The 16,587-nt window shown below is 44.8% G+C and overlaps 2 protein-coding genes across 2 annotated transcripts; one reads left to right on the top strand and one right to left on the bottom strand.

The window, feature by feature from the left end:
- Window positions 1-1,786: 1,786 nt before the first annotated feature.
- LOC107275801 (probable aspartic proteinase GIP2) lies at window positions 1,787-3,243 on the bottom strand. The gene has a single exon (XM_015755709.3). It carries the CDS (start codon window positions 3,227-3,229, stop codon window positions 1,895-1,897), a length of 1,335 nt encoding a protein of 444 aa, XP_015611195.1. The 5' UTR covers window positions 3,230-3,243; the 3' UTR covers window positions 1,787-1,894.
- A 9,883-nt stretch (window positions 3,244-13,126) lies between these two features.
- LOC4347118 (probable xyloglucan glycosyltransferase 2) lies at window positions 13,127-16,386 on the top strand. Its single transcript, NM_001422769.1, has 5 exons — window positions 13,127-14,194; window positions 14,289-14,597; window positions 14,677-14,967; window positions 15,063-15,176; window positions 15,263-16,386. The coding sequence occupies exons 1-5, from the start codon at window positions 13,457-13,459 to the stop codon at window positions 15,905-15,907; spliced, it is 2,097 nt and encodes a 698-aa protein (NP_001409698.1). The 5' UTR covers window positions 13,127-13,456; the 3' UTR covers window positions 15,908-16,386.
- Window positions 16,387-16,587: the final 201 nt, after the last annotated feature.

Below are 16,587 nucleotides of genomic sequence, written 5' to 3'. Positions count from 1 at the left end.
TTATCTAAAATACACCCCCGAACTATAAAACCGGATATAATTCACCCTCGAACCGTTTTGCTGCCTTCCTTCGACAATCACAAAGAACAGCTGGATAATAATCAAATGGACCCTCCCTGTATCGAATTGGAGGTGGATTGTGTCGATGTTTGATGTCGCGATTCCGGTATTTGCATAGTATAGGGATCGTTGGTACTAGGATATATGCGAGATTGTAATAAAAGAGATGGGGACGAGGATTTTTATACAGGTTCGGGCCCCTGAATTGTCAGGTAATAACCCTACTCCTGTTGGCCGAAGCCGGTCGTTGCTCTTATTCACCATAATCACACCAGTACAATATTTAGGGTAGCCTATCTAACTGTTGTCGACTTGGCGGTCTGAAGTGCTGACTCATAGTCGACAACAGGGTAGCCTTTCTCCTCGAATCCACATCCGGCAAGATAAAAGACAACGCTATGTCTCTCCTGACAATATCTGTAGACACCGTAGGGGACTAGCCCTACTTATCTCTGAAGTCGATATCTGGCATCTTGTCTTGGCGCATGTTGGCTTGTATGTTGATCTTGTGCCTTGATCTGTTGTTCCGTGTCCCCTCTCCTCCCAGGAGGCCTTGTATTTATACCCATAGATGTCCCCCTGTACAAGTAGAACTAGGGAAACCAATATGGATACAATCCGAGTAGTCATTTTCGTTTTTATGTAGAACTTTATTTATCCTTCCTTATGCGGAACTCCTCCTATATCCGAAAGTTGTTTCCGTATAAGACATGGTATGTGGTGGGTCCTGCGGAGATTTAGTCAACTAATATTAGGTATGTGGTATCCATAACCCTGACAGATTGCTTCTGCCTTGACTGGATTTGCTGCCATTTCCAGAGCTGCTCATGCCCCTCCATCTACTTGTTCCGTCGGCACAACAGTCCACTAGCTCGTCGTTGCTTCCACCACGTGTCGAGCTGGTTCTTCCCTGCTGAGCCATATCCAAAGGCGCGTGCAGTGACGACGCCCGGACCTACCTCCGGCGACTGCGCGCAGAGGCTTCCGCCGGCGACCGTCCACGCAACTGGGGCAGTGCTGCCGCCCTAGCACCATCTCCCCGCTGCCACCGCCCTCGCGGCTCCACGCCGACGCCGCAGCCGCCGACCTAGATCTTACGCAGTCGCCGCCGCGCTCGCTGCTCTACACCGCCGCCGTAGCCGTCGATTTCACAGCTCCGTGCCGCCGCCGCCGTCACAGCTCCGCGCCACCGCCGCCGCCGCTAATGGTCATGAGAGAGAGGAGAACGAAGAGGGCAGGGAGGGAGAGAGAGAGAGAGGGGAAGTGAACATGGGCTTGGCCCATTTTATGTTTTGCGCTGACGTGGCTAGGGTTGACGTGGCAAAAACCACGGTAAAAACAGCCCGGGGGGGTTAAGTGTCCGGTATTAACAGTTCAAGGATGTATCATATCCGGTTTTGTAGTTCGGAGGTGTATTTTAGACAAGCATAAGAGTTCGAGGGTGTAAAATGGACTTTCCCTAATATATACTCCCTGCATTTTTTAATAGATGATATCGTTGACTTTTGAACACATATTTGACAATTCATCTTATTCAAAAATTTTATACAAATGTATAAGATATAAATCATGTTTAAAGTAATTTAAATGATAAAATAACTCACAATAAAATAAATTATAGTTATATATTTTTTTAATAAGATGAATGGTTAAACGTGTAATAGTGTATCCTTACTAGTGTACACCTCCATCGTGGGGTATAACCGGGTTGTAGATACGCAGGACGGCAGGAGGGAGCAATTTATTCCAACATGCGACGGCAAAATGCAGGTATAGATTTTGGGAGTTTGAGGCCCGAGAAAGATTAGCTACGAGCCTACGATGCCAATACGTGCTACCCGAGGCGAAACTTGCTGCAGGACAAGCCGAAGGCCCCAAGGTTTGGGCTGAAGCCCAACCGCGACTTCTCCAGGTCGAACACCAGCAGGATCTCCTCCATCATGTGGCCGCCGATCACCACCGGCGCCTCCGGCGCCGCTCCGCCGTCCACCACGGCGAGGCAGAGCGCCCCGCCGTCGGCGCGCGCCATCAGGTTCGCCCCCGACACCATCCACGGCGCCACCTTCGACCTCACCTCGCTCTGCACGTGCAGCTCGAACACCACCGGCACGGCCGGCTCCCCTGTGATGGCGCTGCTCTCCACCTTGCTCCCGTCGTAGCACAGCTCGAACGGCGCCACGGCCGGGACGCGCGGGATCCCCGCCGTGGCCATCGACGCCGCGAACGCGCGCGTGACCGCCTCGTGGATGGAGGTCTCCAGCACGGTGTAGGGCGAGACCGTGCTCAGCTTGGTGCCGACGTCGAGCAGCGTCGCGTTCAGCGGCACGGCGCGGTCGTCCACCACGACGCGCTTCAGGCTGATGAAGTATTCGCTCGACCTGTCCGTCGTCCTGGTGATGAGCGGCGTGTAGAGCAGCGAGTTGGAGTGGTCCATGCCGTCGAACACGTAGCGCGCGTCGCCGAAGACGACGACGCCGGCGTCGACCGAAGGGAGGCAGAGCGCGAACTTGCGGGAGAAGCGGAAGGTGCCAGCCAGCTGCGCGGGGAGCGCGAGGCGGGCGCGGCTGAGGGACGCCATGCCAGCGGCGCCGGCGGCGAGGCCTTGGGTCAGGGACGTGGGCCCGCAGGTGAACAGGAACGCCGGCGCGGTGGCGAGCGGCCCTTGCCGGACCGGGGCCGAGGGGAAGGTGGTGGGCAGCGACAGCACGTCGGTGACGACGTTGCCTCTGCCGACGGAGCTCGTGACCGTGTTCTCGGCGTGCCCGGTGCAGGTGCGGTTGAGGCACGCCGGAGACGGCGGCGAGCCCAGGCAGCTGGCGATGTAGCTGCAGGAGGGGCTCTCCACGAGGCGGCAGGGCTTGGACCCGCATGGCACGCCGGCGTACGAGGACGACGCGTACCCGGCGGCGGCGTCGCAGTCCACCCAGAGCGTGGCGCCGCCCGAGAGGTCCACCACGGCCTTCACCGCCACCCGCGGCGTTCGCTGCTGGAACGTCGCCACGTACTGCCTCGTCGCGCCGTCCCTGACCACCGGCATCGCCACGGCTTTCGGCCTAGTCGGCCTCTGCCCACCGTCCGCCGCCGCCGCCGCCGCCGCGTGACACGGCGAGACCACGACGAGGAGGAGGAGGAGGAGAGCCGCGAGACGATGAGAAGGCAAGCGTGCCATTGCTGACGAAACGAAAAATGATTCGTACGTACGTGAAGAAGTGGAAGGATGTTTATAGGGCGCAGCGCGCGCGGTTTGTACGCTCTCATAACTCTCGCAAAATCAGGCACAATATTAATACAGCCGGCGACTGCGAGCTGAAGTATAAGAGCAAGTATAATAGTGAGCTATAAGCTTACTATAATCTTACGTGGAGGAGAGGGGTAAACAAAAAAGAAAAAGAAGGATGTTGGCTCTCATGCAAGAGCTAGCTTAACACAAGCTTAAAGACAAATACATTAAATATATAAGTGAGAGATAGAGATAGAAGAAGAAAATCATAGCTAACTTTATAGCTAATCTATTACATGTGTTGACTTTAGTATAGGCTAATACTCCCTCCATCTACTTTTGATAGTCATATTTCATCTTGACACACAGACCAAGGATAAGTAGTTCTACTTATCATTCATTTAAGCATGCTACTGGTCATTCCTCGTAAACAAACGATTCATTAATATTTACATTTCTCAAAGCCCATATAGCCAATCATGTGTGGAAGAATAGAGAGCCATGCATTAAATTCGAGAAAATCATTAAGATGATAGGTTGTTGGATTGAAATATGCCTATCAAAAATAAAATTTTCAGATTTGGAAATATGACTATCAAAAATAGATGAAGGGAGTAGTAGGAAGTGAGCTATATTAGAGCAAGGATAATAATACAGCCAGCTGCTTACTTATAGCCTATCTATCAGCTCACTTATATAGTGGTTAACTCTTCACTATAAATATATGGTCCACATGTCTGTCTCACAATTTTCTTGGTTCCTGTGCCTAAGCAGGCTGTAAACTTACAGCCCGCTTTTCATCTCTCTCATCTCTTCTCCTATCCACTCACCATTTAGTTTTCTTATAGCCCACTATTATACTTGCTCTTATTATCCTTGCTCTAAAGCCAATGGGATTGGAAGTTGCGGCGCGCTGCAGCGGCGCGAGACCGCGAGAGTGCGAGACACCGACGGGCACGTACAGCAGCCTTTTTGCTGTTCTGCTAGTAGTATTTGACGGCCGTCTCTGGACATGGGCGATCATTGGACCCGTGCCGTGCATGTGCATTGCAGGCCTAGTTGTCCATGTATACTCCACCTTGTGTGTTTTGACTTTTGACGTGGTTTAGGATCCAAACCCACCCGCCCGGTTGGTCGGCCAGGATAGACGGGTTGGAGACGGTTTTGCTAATGGGCGAGCGATCGTCCGGGATGATCAGGGCCGATCCCCCCTCCACGTGGGTTTTTTTTAACACCACATTACTTTCTTATTTTAGTAAATTTATGCACCTAAAGTTTGTACACCTCGAATTTACACATCTAAAGTTTATACACCTAAAGTTTAGAGACCCAAAGTTTACAAGTCAAAAGTTTATATACCCGATTCAAATTTGAATTCGAATTAAAATATTTTTTATATATAGTATTTCTATACATCTAAAGTTTATACACCTAAAGTTTACAGACCTAAAGTTTATAAGTCAAAAGTTTGCATACCCGATTCAAATTTGAATTTGAATTCAAATATTACTTTATAGACCCAAAGTTTATTAGTCAAAAGTTTACATACCCGTTTCAAATTAAAATTTGAATTCAAATATTTTTTATATATAGTATTTTCTATACATAAATTTTTCTAACTTTATTTTTTATTTTTTTAAATTTATGGTGTAGTAGGAAGAGAAGAGGGGAGGAGGAAAGGAGAGAGTGGAGTATAGGAGGAGGGGGGGGGGGTGATCGCCTGGAGCGGTCACCCACCCATTAGCACCCCTGGGTCTATCTCTATATCCAAGGGCTCGATTTGCACTTGTTTTATACGGTTGAGGGGCACGAATCAACTTGACCTAAGTGGACTTTTTCCAATCTGGGCTGCAGGAGCACAGGTTCACTGGGCCATGGCCCAAGCAATAATTTGGGCTGGGGGAAACTGCCCATCTCGCGCGTCCTCAGTACGGCCCAAGCCACATCATGAGCAATCCATCCATTCATCCCCATTTCGACAGATTCGGCTGTATACGCTCGATGATTGATTGCTACGTTCCATCTGCCGATGCCACTAACAGCGACAGATTACAAGGATAAGGAAGAGAATTAGAGAGGAAACCAGAGCTGATTAAGGAAAGGGAACAGTGCAAACGATACGTACCAAAGCCTGAATAATTAAGGGCGTTAATGTGTTATCTCTCCGTTGGATGCATGAAAAAGGACGAAATAAACAACAGCAAAGCTGCGTCAAGAGAATCGAATCCGTCCGTCCGTGATGTGTCGAATCAGATGCCAAACCAGGAATTTAACTACGAGCTTTTCTTGTGCTAGCTTAGCTCATCTACCAACTACATAAGAAGAGTCGGCGGTGTATATTTTTTCTAAGAGGAGATTGATACGTGCTAACTTACAGGCAGCATATATATTCAACTATTTTACTTGCAAAAGTTAAAAATGATTTAAGTTAGGACACATGTAAAGCCCACATCCTGCCTTGCTGGTGTCATGTTTCTGATAAAGACGTGAGCACGGAGGGAGGATGCGAAGAGGTCGTTGCAATTTGCAAATGGTTGGATTGCATCGATATATCTGGCCCCCATCTGCTAATGCAAGTGAACGCTTCTGCAGGTAATAGTGATGAAAGCTACTAGCACCGAAGTTGCATCACGGCATGAACAGTGTCTTGTTCGTGATGAACACCAGCAAATCTTGGAGCAACGACGCTTGGAAAGATCAGTGCACGTGGAGAGGATGCGGCAGAAGCCTTCTCGAGCACACTGGTGTTGTGCAGTGGCGCACACGATCGAGCCGTTCTTTAATTACTTTTGCACTCTCTTTTTTAAGGGAAAGTGCCATACTAGTATAGTAGTACAATATTTCACTCAACATGAGCAGCAAAAGTTCATCCTTAAAGTTTGCCTCGGATCAACCAGCCACTCCATAAACATATTTTCAGTAACATCTCTGTTTTTTTATCACTTACAAAATAGGTCCAAATTAAAGCGCCTTTGAGACCATGGGAATGCAGGGATCTGTGTGAAGAACACGTTACATGGCGTCATGGGAGAAGTGAACCAGAGACACGCATGACGTCTATCAATGGATTGATGATCCATCGAGCAATCAAATTAACTATTCGGTCTCAACTCGCAAATAAATCATCATGCACAGATGCATGCCAAACTAAGGGCCTGTTTTAAGGAGATTTTAATGCTGCAGCTTTTCTCAAAATTATAAATTCCTCCAAAAGTTTTTGATCTAGATACTGAGAAGCTGCCGTTATAGGGTTTAGTAAATGAACTATAAGCCGGAAGCAGGAAAACCCATTTTTTTTAAATTCTTAAAAACTGACTACTAATCAGCTGCTTCTCGAAATGTTAAACTCTCCCAGCAGACTTGAGTGTAATTACGAGAACTAATTACTAGTAGTACTGTATTTTTTTTGTCACGGCACGGCCACCTGGCAACGGGACAAAATCATACAGTATCAACGGGACGTGTCGCCGACTAGCCGAGACGAGCACTCGCACGCAGGGAGAAAACAGGACACAGGAGATAGCATTGTCGTCGGCGCGCTCGGCGGTCGATGGCGGCCAAAAAGTTCTCTGTGCGACTGTGCCCCATACCCTCTCCGATAATCCGATTGCGTCACGCGTGCTCATGGACCACCCAATTAATATTTGCAATGGCCGTGTTAATTAAACTAAGTACTAGTGATTAATTATAGCAAATCTGAACATAACTGCAGCAGCGAGAGGGATTGTGATTTCGCCACATGCGTCCCAGCTGCCCTGTCACTCGCTCTCGGCTGAGTCAGCTCCGGCTGTTTCACGTAAAGAAACAGAGGCAATTTGTCTTCCAGTCCATGCACAGTGTTACCTTGGGTATAGAACTGTACAACAGTGCCGTGCCAAGTTATACACTTTTCAAGTATCATGTAGTATGATATAGCTCACTTTAGAATGAACGTGAAGTTATTAAGAACTTTTACGATGTTCACAAGATACAAAATATTGAGAGGTGATGTAATATGAAACCATTAATTAAGAGAGAGACAATACACAAATTAAATAAAATTATTGTAATCGATAGCAGTGGGGTAATTAACTAATAAAATAGTGGTATTTTTGTTTGATGTGAATATTTAATCGGTACATTTGATATCTATAATCGGAAGGAAGGAAAAAAGGAATGTAATGATCTCTTTTTCTTCTTTGTCTTGCCTCAATTCATTTTTGTAGGGTTCACCAGGTGGGAGAACGGAGACGATAGCAACTACCAGGCTGCAGTCTCCACAGAGACAAAAGACAAGGTCTAAATCAAAACTAGGCAAACGCTTAGGATAAGAGCAAGTTTAATGGTATAGTTAACTATTGGCTCCAAATCATGTGTAGTCAATTTAATAGTCAAATCATACAATAATTATCTATAAACATATACTATATTATTAATGCATGGTCATATCTGTCATATAAACATTGTGTCTTGAAGTCTGTGCTGCAGTTGGCTATAGATCTGTAGCACGCTGTTCCCCTCTTTACTATTTTATCTTCTCGATATGTGTTTATAGCTGGCTTATAATCCACTATTGTACCTGCTCTAATATCTTTTTCTTATGTAGTTGATTTGTTATTTACGTACTTCAGATCATAAATCCCTCATAGTACTATAGATCTGGGGCGCTTGAATTTGGACCTAATTTCTTCTCATATGTTCTTTTCCTAGGGTTTGAGAAGGTGCACCTAAAAGGAGACATATAGTTGAGGAGAGAAGTGCCTACATGGTCGAGGTTTTGAACAGGAGATCCCATTCACACGTATGCAGAAGAACAGAAGGAAGGAGAAACATAAATCTAATGAAAAGCACAAAAATGATAACTTTTAAGTCAATAACAATATTCTTTGCAACAAAACTTAAATCTAGAGAAAACCACTCAAATATGAAACGGATATGGTACTTAAATACTTTTTTTACATGATTCTTACCATCGAAGAGCGTTGGAATTTTATCCTTTTCGAGTGCATACACTGGGAGTCCCCCCGTTCGTTTCTAGTACAGTTTCTACCGACCAAACAGTTGCCCGGATCGAGCTAGCATGCAGGCCGGTATACACAGACACAGACACACACGCGCCCACGTCGATTCGGTTGAGACGTCCGCTTCAGCTCGGCGCAACTCAAGCACGACACGCCCCGCCGCGCGTCGTCCACTCCACACACCCAACGCGCGCATCGACCGATCCGTTGAATCCATTATTCGCCGCTTAATTTTGCCCCGCCGCCCCGCGCCCGCGCGCAACGCAAAGCAGCGGCACGAGATTACGTACGAGCCATTTTGCCCCCGCGCGCCCGGCCCGGTCAGCGATTTCCGCGCCGCGGTTGGGTGAAACGTCCATTTCCTCAAGCTCGCCACAGCCATCGGCTACCCTTCCCTAATTAAGAGCAAGTACCATAAGATAACATAAGCGAATTATACAAGTTAACATGTTAGATTTGTACTTATAACTTATGTATGTGAAGAGAGATAGGGGAGGGTGAACAAAGCGAGCTACAAATTTATAGCCAGCTAACGTACGAGTTCTAATAAACTATGTGAGAGAGATACGTGGATTATGTATTAATTAATGATATAGTATATTTCTACATTTAACGGTTGTACGAGTGAGATATTAGATTGATTATAGACAATGTTAACCAGTAGTGAATTACATTATATTATTAAACTTGCTCTAAGCGACGCTTGCGTACAAACTTTGCGTGGAAATCCGGAGGAAGCACTGATGATATGGCAAAGGATCGACGAAGAGATCAAAGCCATGCACAAAAATAATCGATGAGACCGTCTCGATGGTCGTCATCGTCTAGGACGGGAAGTAGCTAGTAGGATGGGAGTGGTTTGATCTTTTTGTTGGGTCGAGTAGAGCGAGCGCGCGACGACGACGACCCCGAATCTCACCCAATGATCGAGCCTCTAAACGCGTTAGTCGTTCTTCGTGATCGTTACTGAGATTGACTAATTGCCTCGTTTGCTCGAGTGATTATGGATGGATGCACGTACGCTTATTTTATTGGTTTTTGATGCTTGTTAATTATCTGTTCTGATTTATGCGAGAATTGGATTAATTGTTTCCCATAATTTTTCTATTTAAGAATTTCAATATTTGAGTACCACGTCCCAAATATAAAAGATTTTGACCATGTATGACACATCATATAACTACAAATCTCAAGATACAATTTTCGGCGCATCGCCATCTTAATTTACTCTTGACGAGTTCTTAGTTTCGAGCATGGACTACGTCAGTTAAATCCAACTTCCACACCTTCACTTGCATTGGCGTGGCTAGGACTTCCTCGGTTAGGTCCGATATTCTATTCGAGTTGAAGCAAGCATTGCCTATCTGGTATATCATCTCTACTTTTGATTGCATTGTTGTTTAGAGTCACATCGGCTTAGTTAGAACTCCCTCGGTTCGGTCCGATATTTTGATCAACAATATTTTTTAAGATAGATTTATTATATTCATCACGTTGCATAGATCTATCGGTTGTTTAGATTATCACACGCAATCTCATACTGTCTCGGCTAGGTCCAATCTCTAGATTGTATTGATAATCTAAGTTTTACTAGTTGATAGGTTTCATGCTTATGTTTCATTAGAGTGTTAGCCAGTGAGTCATCTTGTTACTATTTCTAAGTCCCACATCAACTCTTTGATAAATAAATGTTTGTCGATAATTATACACAAGTTGATTTTAGTCGATTGCAGCAAAAGCTTCATTGTTTATCTAACTATTTGAATCTATTTGTATCTGACTTCTAGCCAATCTATTTCTACAACAACCTTACAACCTAGAGTGCCCTCAACATCGTCTATCTTCAAAGATCAAAGGTGTTCAACGCTAGGTACTAACATCAGATCCTCTAGCTGATTCTACATCAAACCATCGGCTGACACACGCTTTTGGCACATTTGAGACTCGAGCCTACAATTGTCATCAACGTCTGGGCCTCCAAGTCTCTAACAGCCGATCGTTCAACCTATCAGCTAATCGCTGCTACATCGACGTATTGTCAGTTGCAGGGTTAAACTGACTAGCACGTCCGCACCTCATCAAGATCTAGGATCTTGCACTAGAGTTAAGCAGATCTTCCATGCCTCAGTGTTAGCACGATCGACGCACATCTGACACGTCAGGTGAAAAATTTCACGTCAACACATATCCGGTCAAATTTTCATCGATCATTAAATCATATTATTACTCCACATGCTTCGAAAAATAATTTCTCTAATAAAAATCTTCTTCTATATTATTTAGATCGTGTATTTTGAGATACTTGTAATTGTTAAGTTTTTTTTCAAAAATATTTAATTTATAGGAGATAACCTATAACTAATCCGTTTAATTAATAATCTAAATCAGCCATAATAGCGGATAGAGAAGAATATACTGTTGCGTAAAGTTTCACACCCCGTATATTTTTTTTCTCTCGATCTGAATGATAGTGCTACTAGGGTACCATTAACCTTTTGATGCGAGAATGTGTGATGCTTACTTTTGTTCTGAAAAATACATAGGTGCAGGAAAGCAAATAAAGCAGCTGCAAGTGTTCCACTTGTACTGGCTAACAACGTCCCATTTGTGTTCTAATCGTGTTAGTGGAAGCAACACTGACGTGACGTACGTCCCCTCGACCAAAAGAAATAGCGATCTCTCCACTTCATCAAAAGGTTTGTATGCATTGTAGAATATTGTAACAAGGTTTTCCCCAGGTGTTATCAATTCCACTTACACTCCATCGATCGGACATGAGTTTGTCTCCTTCACAAATTTGAAAAAGAAAAGAGAGGGGCTGTCGATTTATAAAACCTTGTAAGAATCGCAGACAAATTCTTCTTACGTTCCAAATGTTTGATATGCTTTATCCGATAAAAATAATAAATTTCATACACAGTAAATCATTTATTTCAAGAACTTAAGAAGTGAGTATGCTAGTGCAGTAGTTTAGTACGTAGGTATAATACATTACAAGAACTTTTAACTTTTAAGTGAGCATGTAGGTGCAACAATTTATAAGGTGTGTGTGATTTTGGTATAATAACTTAAAAATGATACAACAACTTAATTATTTTGAGTATTTTTTCTATACGCTACTTATTTTATCAATATACTCATACATATTTTATTTTATCATATACTTGCACATATTTATATAAGTATGTTATTTTGTCAACCTAGTTATTTTACTATATAGAAAATTTTTTATTTATGATGAGATCTGAGAAGGTGAGAGAGAACATCCAAACGGATGGTGCAAACTGAATGATCAACCTAATTCTTATAGATTAAATCCATAATTGTAAGATAATATCTGCAGCTGGAGCATAGGAGGTGTTTTTCAAGTGCTGAGAGCATCAGACCAAGCAGCATGACACAAAAGAACCAGGACCTGCAACCCTGAATCTTTGTTTGACCAGTTTTGTTATGGTGAAAAAAAAACAAAACCGGATGCCATAGTGCCATGCCGCTCCTGCCTGTCTTTTTCTGTGCCAGTTTTCGCTTGCCCTCAACTGAAATTCTGAAAAGCTTCCTCCTTTGCTTTACCAAAAGTCAGCAGGCAGCAGGGCTAGTTCTCTTGAAGAGCACGAAAAATTTGAATATTTTTTCCTGAATACTGAGACGCTCTTTTGATGGGACTAAAACTTTTAATTACTTATCACATCGGATGTTTGGACACTAATTATAAATATTAAACGTAGACCATTAATAAACCCATCCATAATCTTAGAATAATTCACGAGACGAATCTATTGAACCTAATTAATTCATGATTAGCCTATGTGATGCTACAGTAAACATTATTTAATTATGGATTAATTAGGCTTAAAAATTTGTCTCGCAAATTAGCTTTCATTTATATAATTAGTTTTATAAGTAGTTTATATTTAATACTCTAAATTAGTGTACAGAGACTAAAGTAAGTTCCTGGATTCAAACACCACCTGAATATCTGAAGCTTTTGTCTAATCTGTGCTTCTACTTGACCGTGCGCAAACTCTTTAATTAATGAAAGTATGCAAACCTGTGTTTTTCACAAAAGTTAATAGTGAAAGTGTAGATGGCCATTTAACTATGTGGTAAAAAAATATTGAGATCCTATGACTTACTTCTCTTAGACGTGGGTGACTAATATATGGATCCTCTATTCAACAGATTCGTGACTCAAAATTAAAGGGAAATAAGGTGTTGTTCGCTTCTACTGAAAATAAGAAAAAAGAGGTTAGAGCACGAAAAACTTAAAAATCATTAGCTAATGATTAATTGAGTTTTAATTAAATCAAATTTGAATAATGAATTTATCTGATGAAACGAATGCACCCAGTCCACTCCAATATGTCCAAAAACTTCATGTTTGAGTGTTCTTTTATCAGTTTTGTTATGGTGAAAAACATCGCACATTTATGTATTTACTTCTTTTAGAGTTTCTAATAGGTGGTGGCCACGGTTGTCACGTGCGGTAACCTTTTCAGTTTTTAAAAATACGCTATACCTCACGGTTACCACCGAAACCGATAAATCGTGGAATGACGGTAACATGTCTCAAATGGCTTGGTAAACCTCTTTAGGCCTGGTTTAGTTTCCAATTTTTTCTTCAAACTTTTAACTTTTGCATCACATCAAAACTTTCCTACACATATAAACTTTTAGCTTTTTCATCACATCATTATAATTTCAATCAAACTTCCAACTTTAGCGTGGACTAGACACACCCTTCGCGCTGTTCTTGGTCCCAAGGTAGGAGAAGGACGTGACGAAGAAGGGTAAAAAGGCTTCCCTTCCCTTCCCATTCCATCTCCTCCTCTTCTTCTTCTTCTTGGTAAAATCATCCTCTTGAAAACGACGTGGGTTGTGGGGGTGCGAGACGAGACCGCGCGCGCGCGAGAGAGAGGTAGTAATAAACTCTGAACAATGCAGAGGAGTAGAAGACCGGGAGACGAGGAAAGCGGGGGCGTGGCCGTTGTTGTTGTTGTTGTTGTTTATTAAAGCCGCCACATGCCCCGGAGCTTTCACCATCGCCGCTCTCCCCCGGCTTGCGGCGGCGGTGGAAGGCTAGGTGCGCGAGTGAGCGAGCCTTGCTTGGCGCAGAGATGCTTGCTGCTGCGAGGCGGATGAGGAGGAGGTAGCGCCGGTGAGTGAGTTCTTGGGAGCAATGGCGCCGCCGGGGGTGGGGGTGGGTGTGGCGTACCTGTGGGGGAAGGGGAGGGGTGGGCGGAAGGGGACGCCGGTGGTGGTGACCATGGAGAGTCCCAACTACTCGGTGGTGGAGGTCGACGGGCCCGACGCGGAGGCGGAGCTGCGCACCGCCGCGGTGGCCATGGACAAGGGCGGCGGGCGTGGCAGGAGCAGGAGCAGGACCGCCAGGCAGCTCACCTGGGTGCTGCTCCTCCGCGCGCGCCGCGCCGCCGGCCGCCTCGCCTCCTTCGCCGCCGCCGCGGCGAGGCGCTTCCGGCGCTCCCCCGCTGACGCCGCCGACGAGCTCGGCCGCGGCCGGGGACGGCTGATGTACGGGTTCATCAGGGGGTTCCTGGCGCTCTCCCTGCTCGCCCTCGCCGTGGAGCTCGCCGCCTACTGGAACGGGTGGCGCCTCCGGCGGCCGGAGCTGCATGTGCCGGAGGCGGTGGAGATCGAGGGGTGGGCGCACTCGGCGTACATCTCGTGGATGTCATTCCGAGCCGACTACATCAGGAGGCCAATCGAGTTCTTGTCGAAAGCTTGCATCCTCCTCTTCGTCATCCAATCCATGGACCGTCTCGTCCTTTGCTTGGGTTGCTTCTGGATCAAGCTGAGGAAGATCAAGCCGAGGATTGAAGGGGACCCGTTCAGGGAAGGATCAGGGTATCAGCACCCCATGGTGCTCGTCCAGATTCCTATGTGCAATGAAAAGGAGGTATAATTTAGCTGAATTCTCATCGGAATTTTGTATACTCTGTAGTTTTGTAGTGTGTTATGTTCATTCATTGTGTGTGCTTACTATGAGACAGGTCTATGAGCAGTCGATTTCGGCGGCTTGCCAGCTAGATTGGCCCAGGGAGAAGTTTCTGATTCAGGTGCTCGACGATTCCAGCGACGAGAGCATTCAGCTGCTGATCAAGGCAGAAGTTTCCAAGTGGAGCCATCAGGGTGTGAACATTGTGTATCGGCATCGGGTGCTGAGGACCGGTTATAAAGCTGGGAACCTCAAGTCTGCAATGAGCTGTGACTATGTCAAAGATTATGAATTTGTCGCCATTTTCGACGCGGACTTCCAGCCAACACCAGATTTTCTCAAGAAAACGATACCACATTTTGAGGTAACATATTCCTGGAGATACTGCAGTCTTGATACCGAACACCAATTCGATGCTAAGTCACCGTTGCAAATTCACGCAGGGGAATCCTGAGCTTGGATTGGTTCAAGCACGATGGAGCTTTGTGAACAAGGATGAGAACCTCTTGACCCGTCTTCAGAATATCAACCTGTGCTTCCACTTTGAAGTAGAGCAACAGGTCAATGGAGTCTTCTTGAACTTCTTTGGTTTCAATGGAACTGCTGGAGTTTGGAGGATCCAAGCTCTAGAAGAATCCGGGGGTTGGCTTGAGAGGACGACGGTGGAGGATATGGATATTGCTGTTCGAGCACACCTGAATGGATGGAAATTTATCTTCCTCAATGATGTAAAGGTACATTATGTGTTTGTGTTAGCTGCTGCATTTTGGACTAAGGGTCAATCTCATATATACACAGAACTTGATTTTTACTTGGTACTATCAATCAGGTCCTGTGTGAACTCCCAGAATCCTATGAAGCATATAGGAAACAGCAACACCGGTGGCATTCTGGTCCAATGCACCTTTTCCGGCTGTGCCTTCCGGACATACTTACTGCCAAGGTATGCAATTCCATTAGCTAGAATCTTATACATGTGCCGGTAATTAAAGTTCTTTTTTGATAAATACTGCTAATGTTTCACCACAGATCTCATCATGGAAGAAGGCGAACTTAATACTATTATTCTTTCTTTTGAGGAAATTGATTCTTCCGTTCTATTCATTCACATTGTTTTGTGTCATTCTTCCGCTGACCATGTTTGTTCCTGAGGCTGAGCTGCCTGTTTGGGTCATCTGTTATGTGCCAGTTTGCATGTCCTTCCTGAACATTCTGCCATCACCAAGATCATTTCCTTTCATTGTGCCATACCTCCTTTTCGAGAACACCATGTCAGTGACAAAATTCAACGCAATGGTGTCTGGACTGTTTAAACTTGGAAGCTCCTACGAATGGATTGTCACAAAGAAGTCTGGTCGATCATCAGAATCAGATCTTTCAACAGCAGCGGAGAGGGATACAAAGGATCTTACCCTTCCTCGGCTGCAGAAGCAAATATCTGAAAGTGAATTGATTGAGCTCAAAATGCAGAAAGAACGCCAAGAAAAGGCGCCGCTTGGTGCAAAAAAGGCTAACAAAGTCTACAAGAAGGAGCTTGCTCTCTCTCTTCTCCTCCTCACCGCCGCAACTCGGAGCCTCTTGTCTGCTCAAGGAATTCACTTCTATTTCCTTCTCTTTCAGGGGGTATCATTCCTTTTTGTTGGCCTCGATCTAATTGGAGAACAGATAGACTGATCACTCTCAGGCTTTTGTCAAAACATAGAAAGCATGCCTCTCTTCGTACACACACTGGTAATCAAGTTCTGAGAGTTCCAAACATGCCATGGAATTTTACTTCATTTTGGACAAGTTACTTGTCCGTACAGATATGCAAAGGAGAATTTGTTCTGCAATCCAGATTCAGGGCACAAAACCGGAGTGATCCAACAGGAATAAGCTGAAAGAGTAGATAGAATTCGTTCATTTGTACCCAGTCCATATAGAGTTCCAGCAATGTTCTTTGGATCCAAAAAATACTGAGATGTGTGCTGTTCATTTGTAAATCGTTAATACACAATTTGTTCTGATAAAATTATCAATTTGTATATATTCCTACTTTAGATAATGAAAATGTTTCACATCTCCGGCCTCTGCCGTTAGGCACCCAACATTTGTACACACCCCTATGATGGATGATTGACATGATCATCGTTAAATTTCAGTCTCTTATTACTTGTCGGTGGATCTACTGGAGTAGTAGCCAACAGGCAGGCAGTTGGATGACTTGGATCTACTATTATTGCTGTGACATTTCTGCTCATCTTTTTTTTTCTTTTCTTTTTCTTTTTTTTTTGCGGGGGACATTTCTGCTCATCTCATCATGGAGCATCTAACAATTTGTTTTTCGGCACACATGTTCCACAATTGTCCTCTCA

This window comes from Oryza sativa, chromosome 9, assembly GCF_034140825.1.
Source record: "Oryza sativa Japonica Group chromosome 9, ASM3414082v1".
NCBI classification, from domain to species: domain Eukaryota; kingdom Viridiplantae; phylum Streptophyta; class Magnoliopsida; order Poales; family Poaceae; genus Oryza; species Oryza sativa.
The sequence above is the reverse complement of the archived record's forward strand: the minus strand, read 5'-3'. Positions and strand labels throughout refer to the sequence as shown.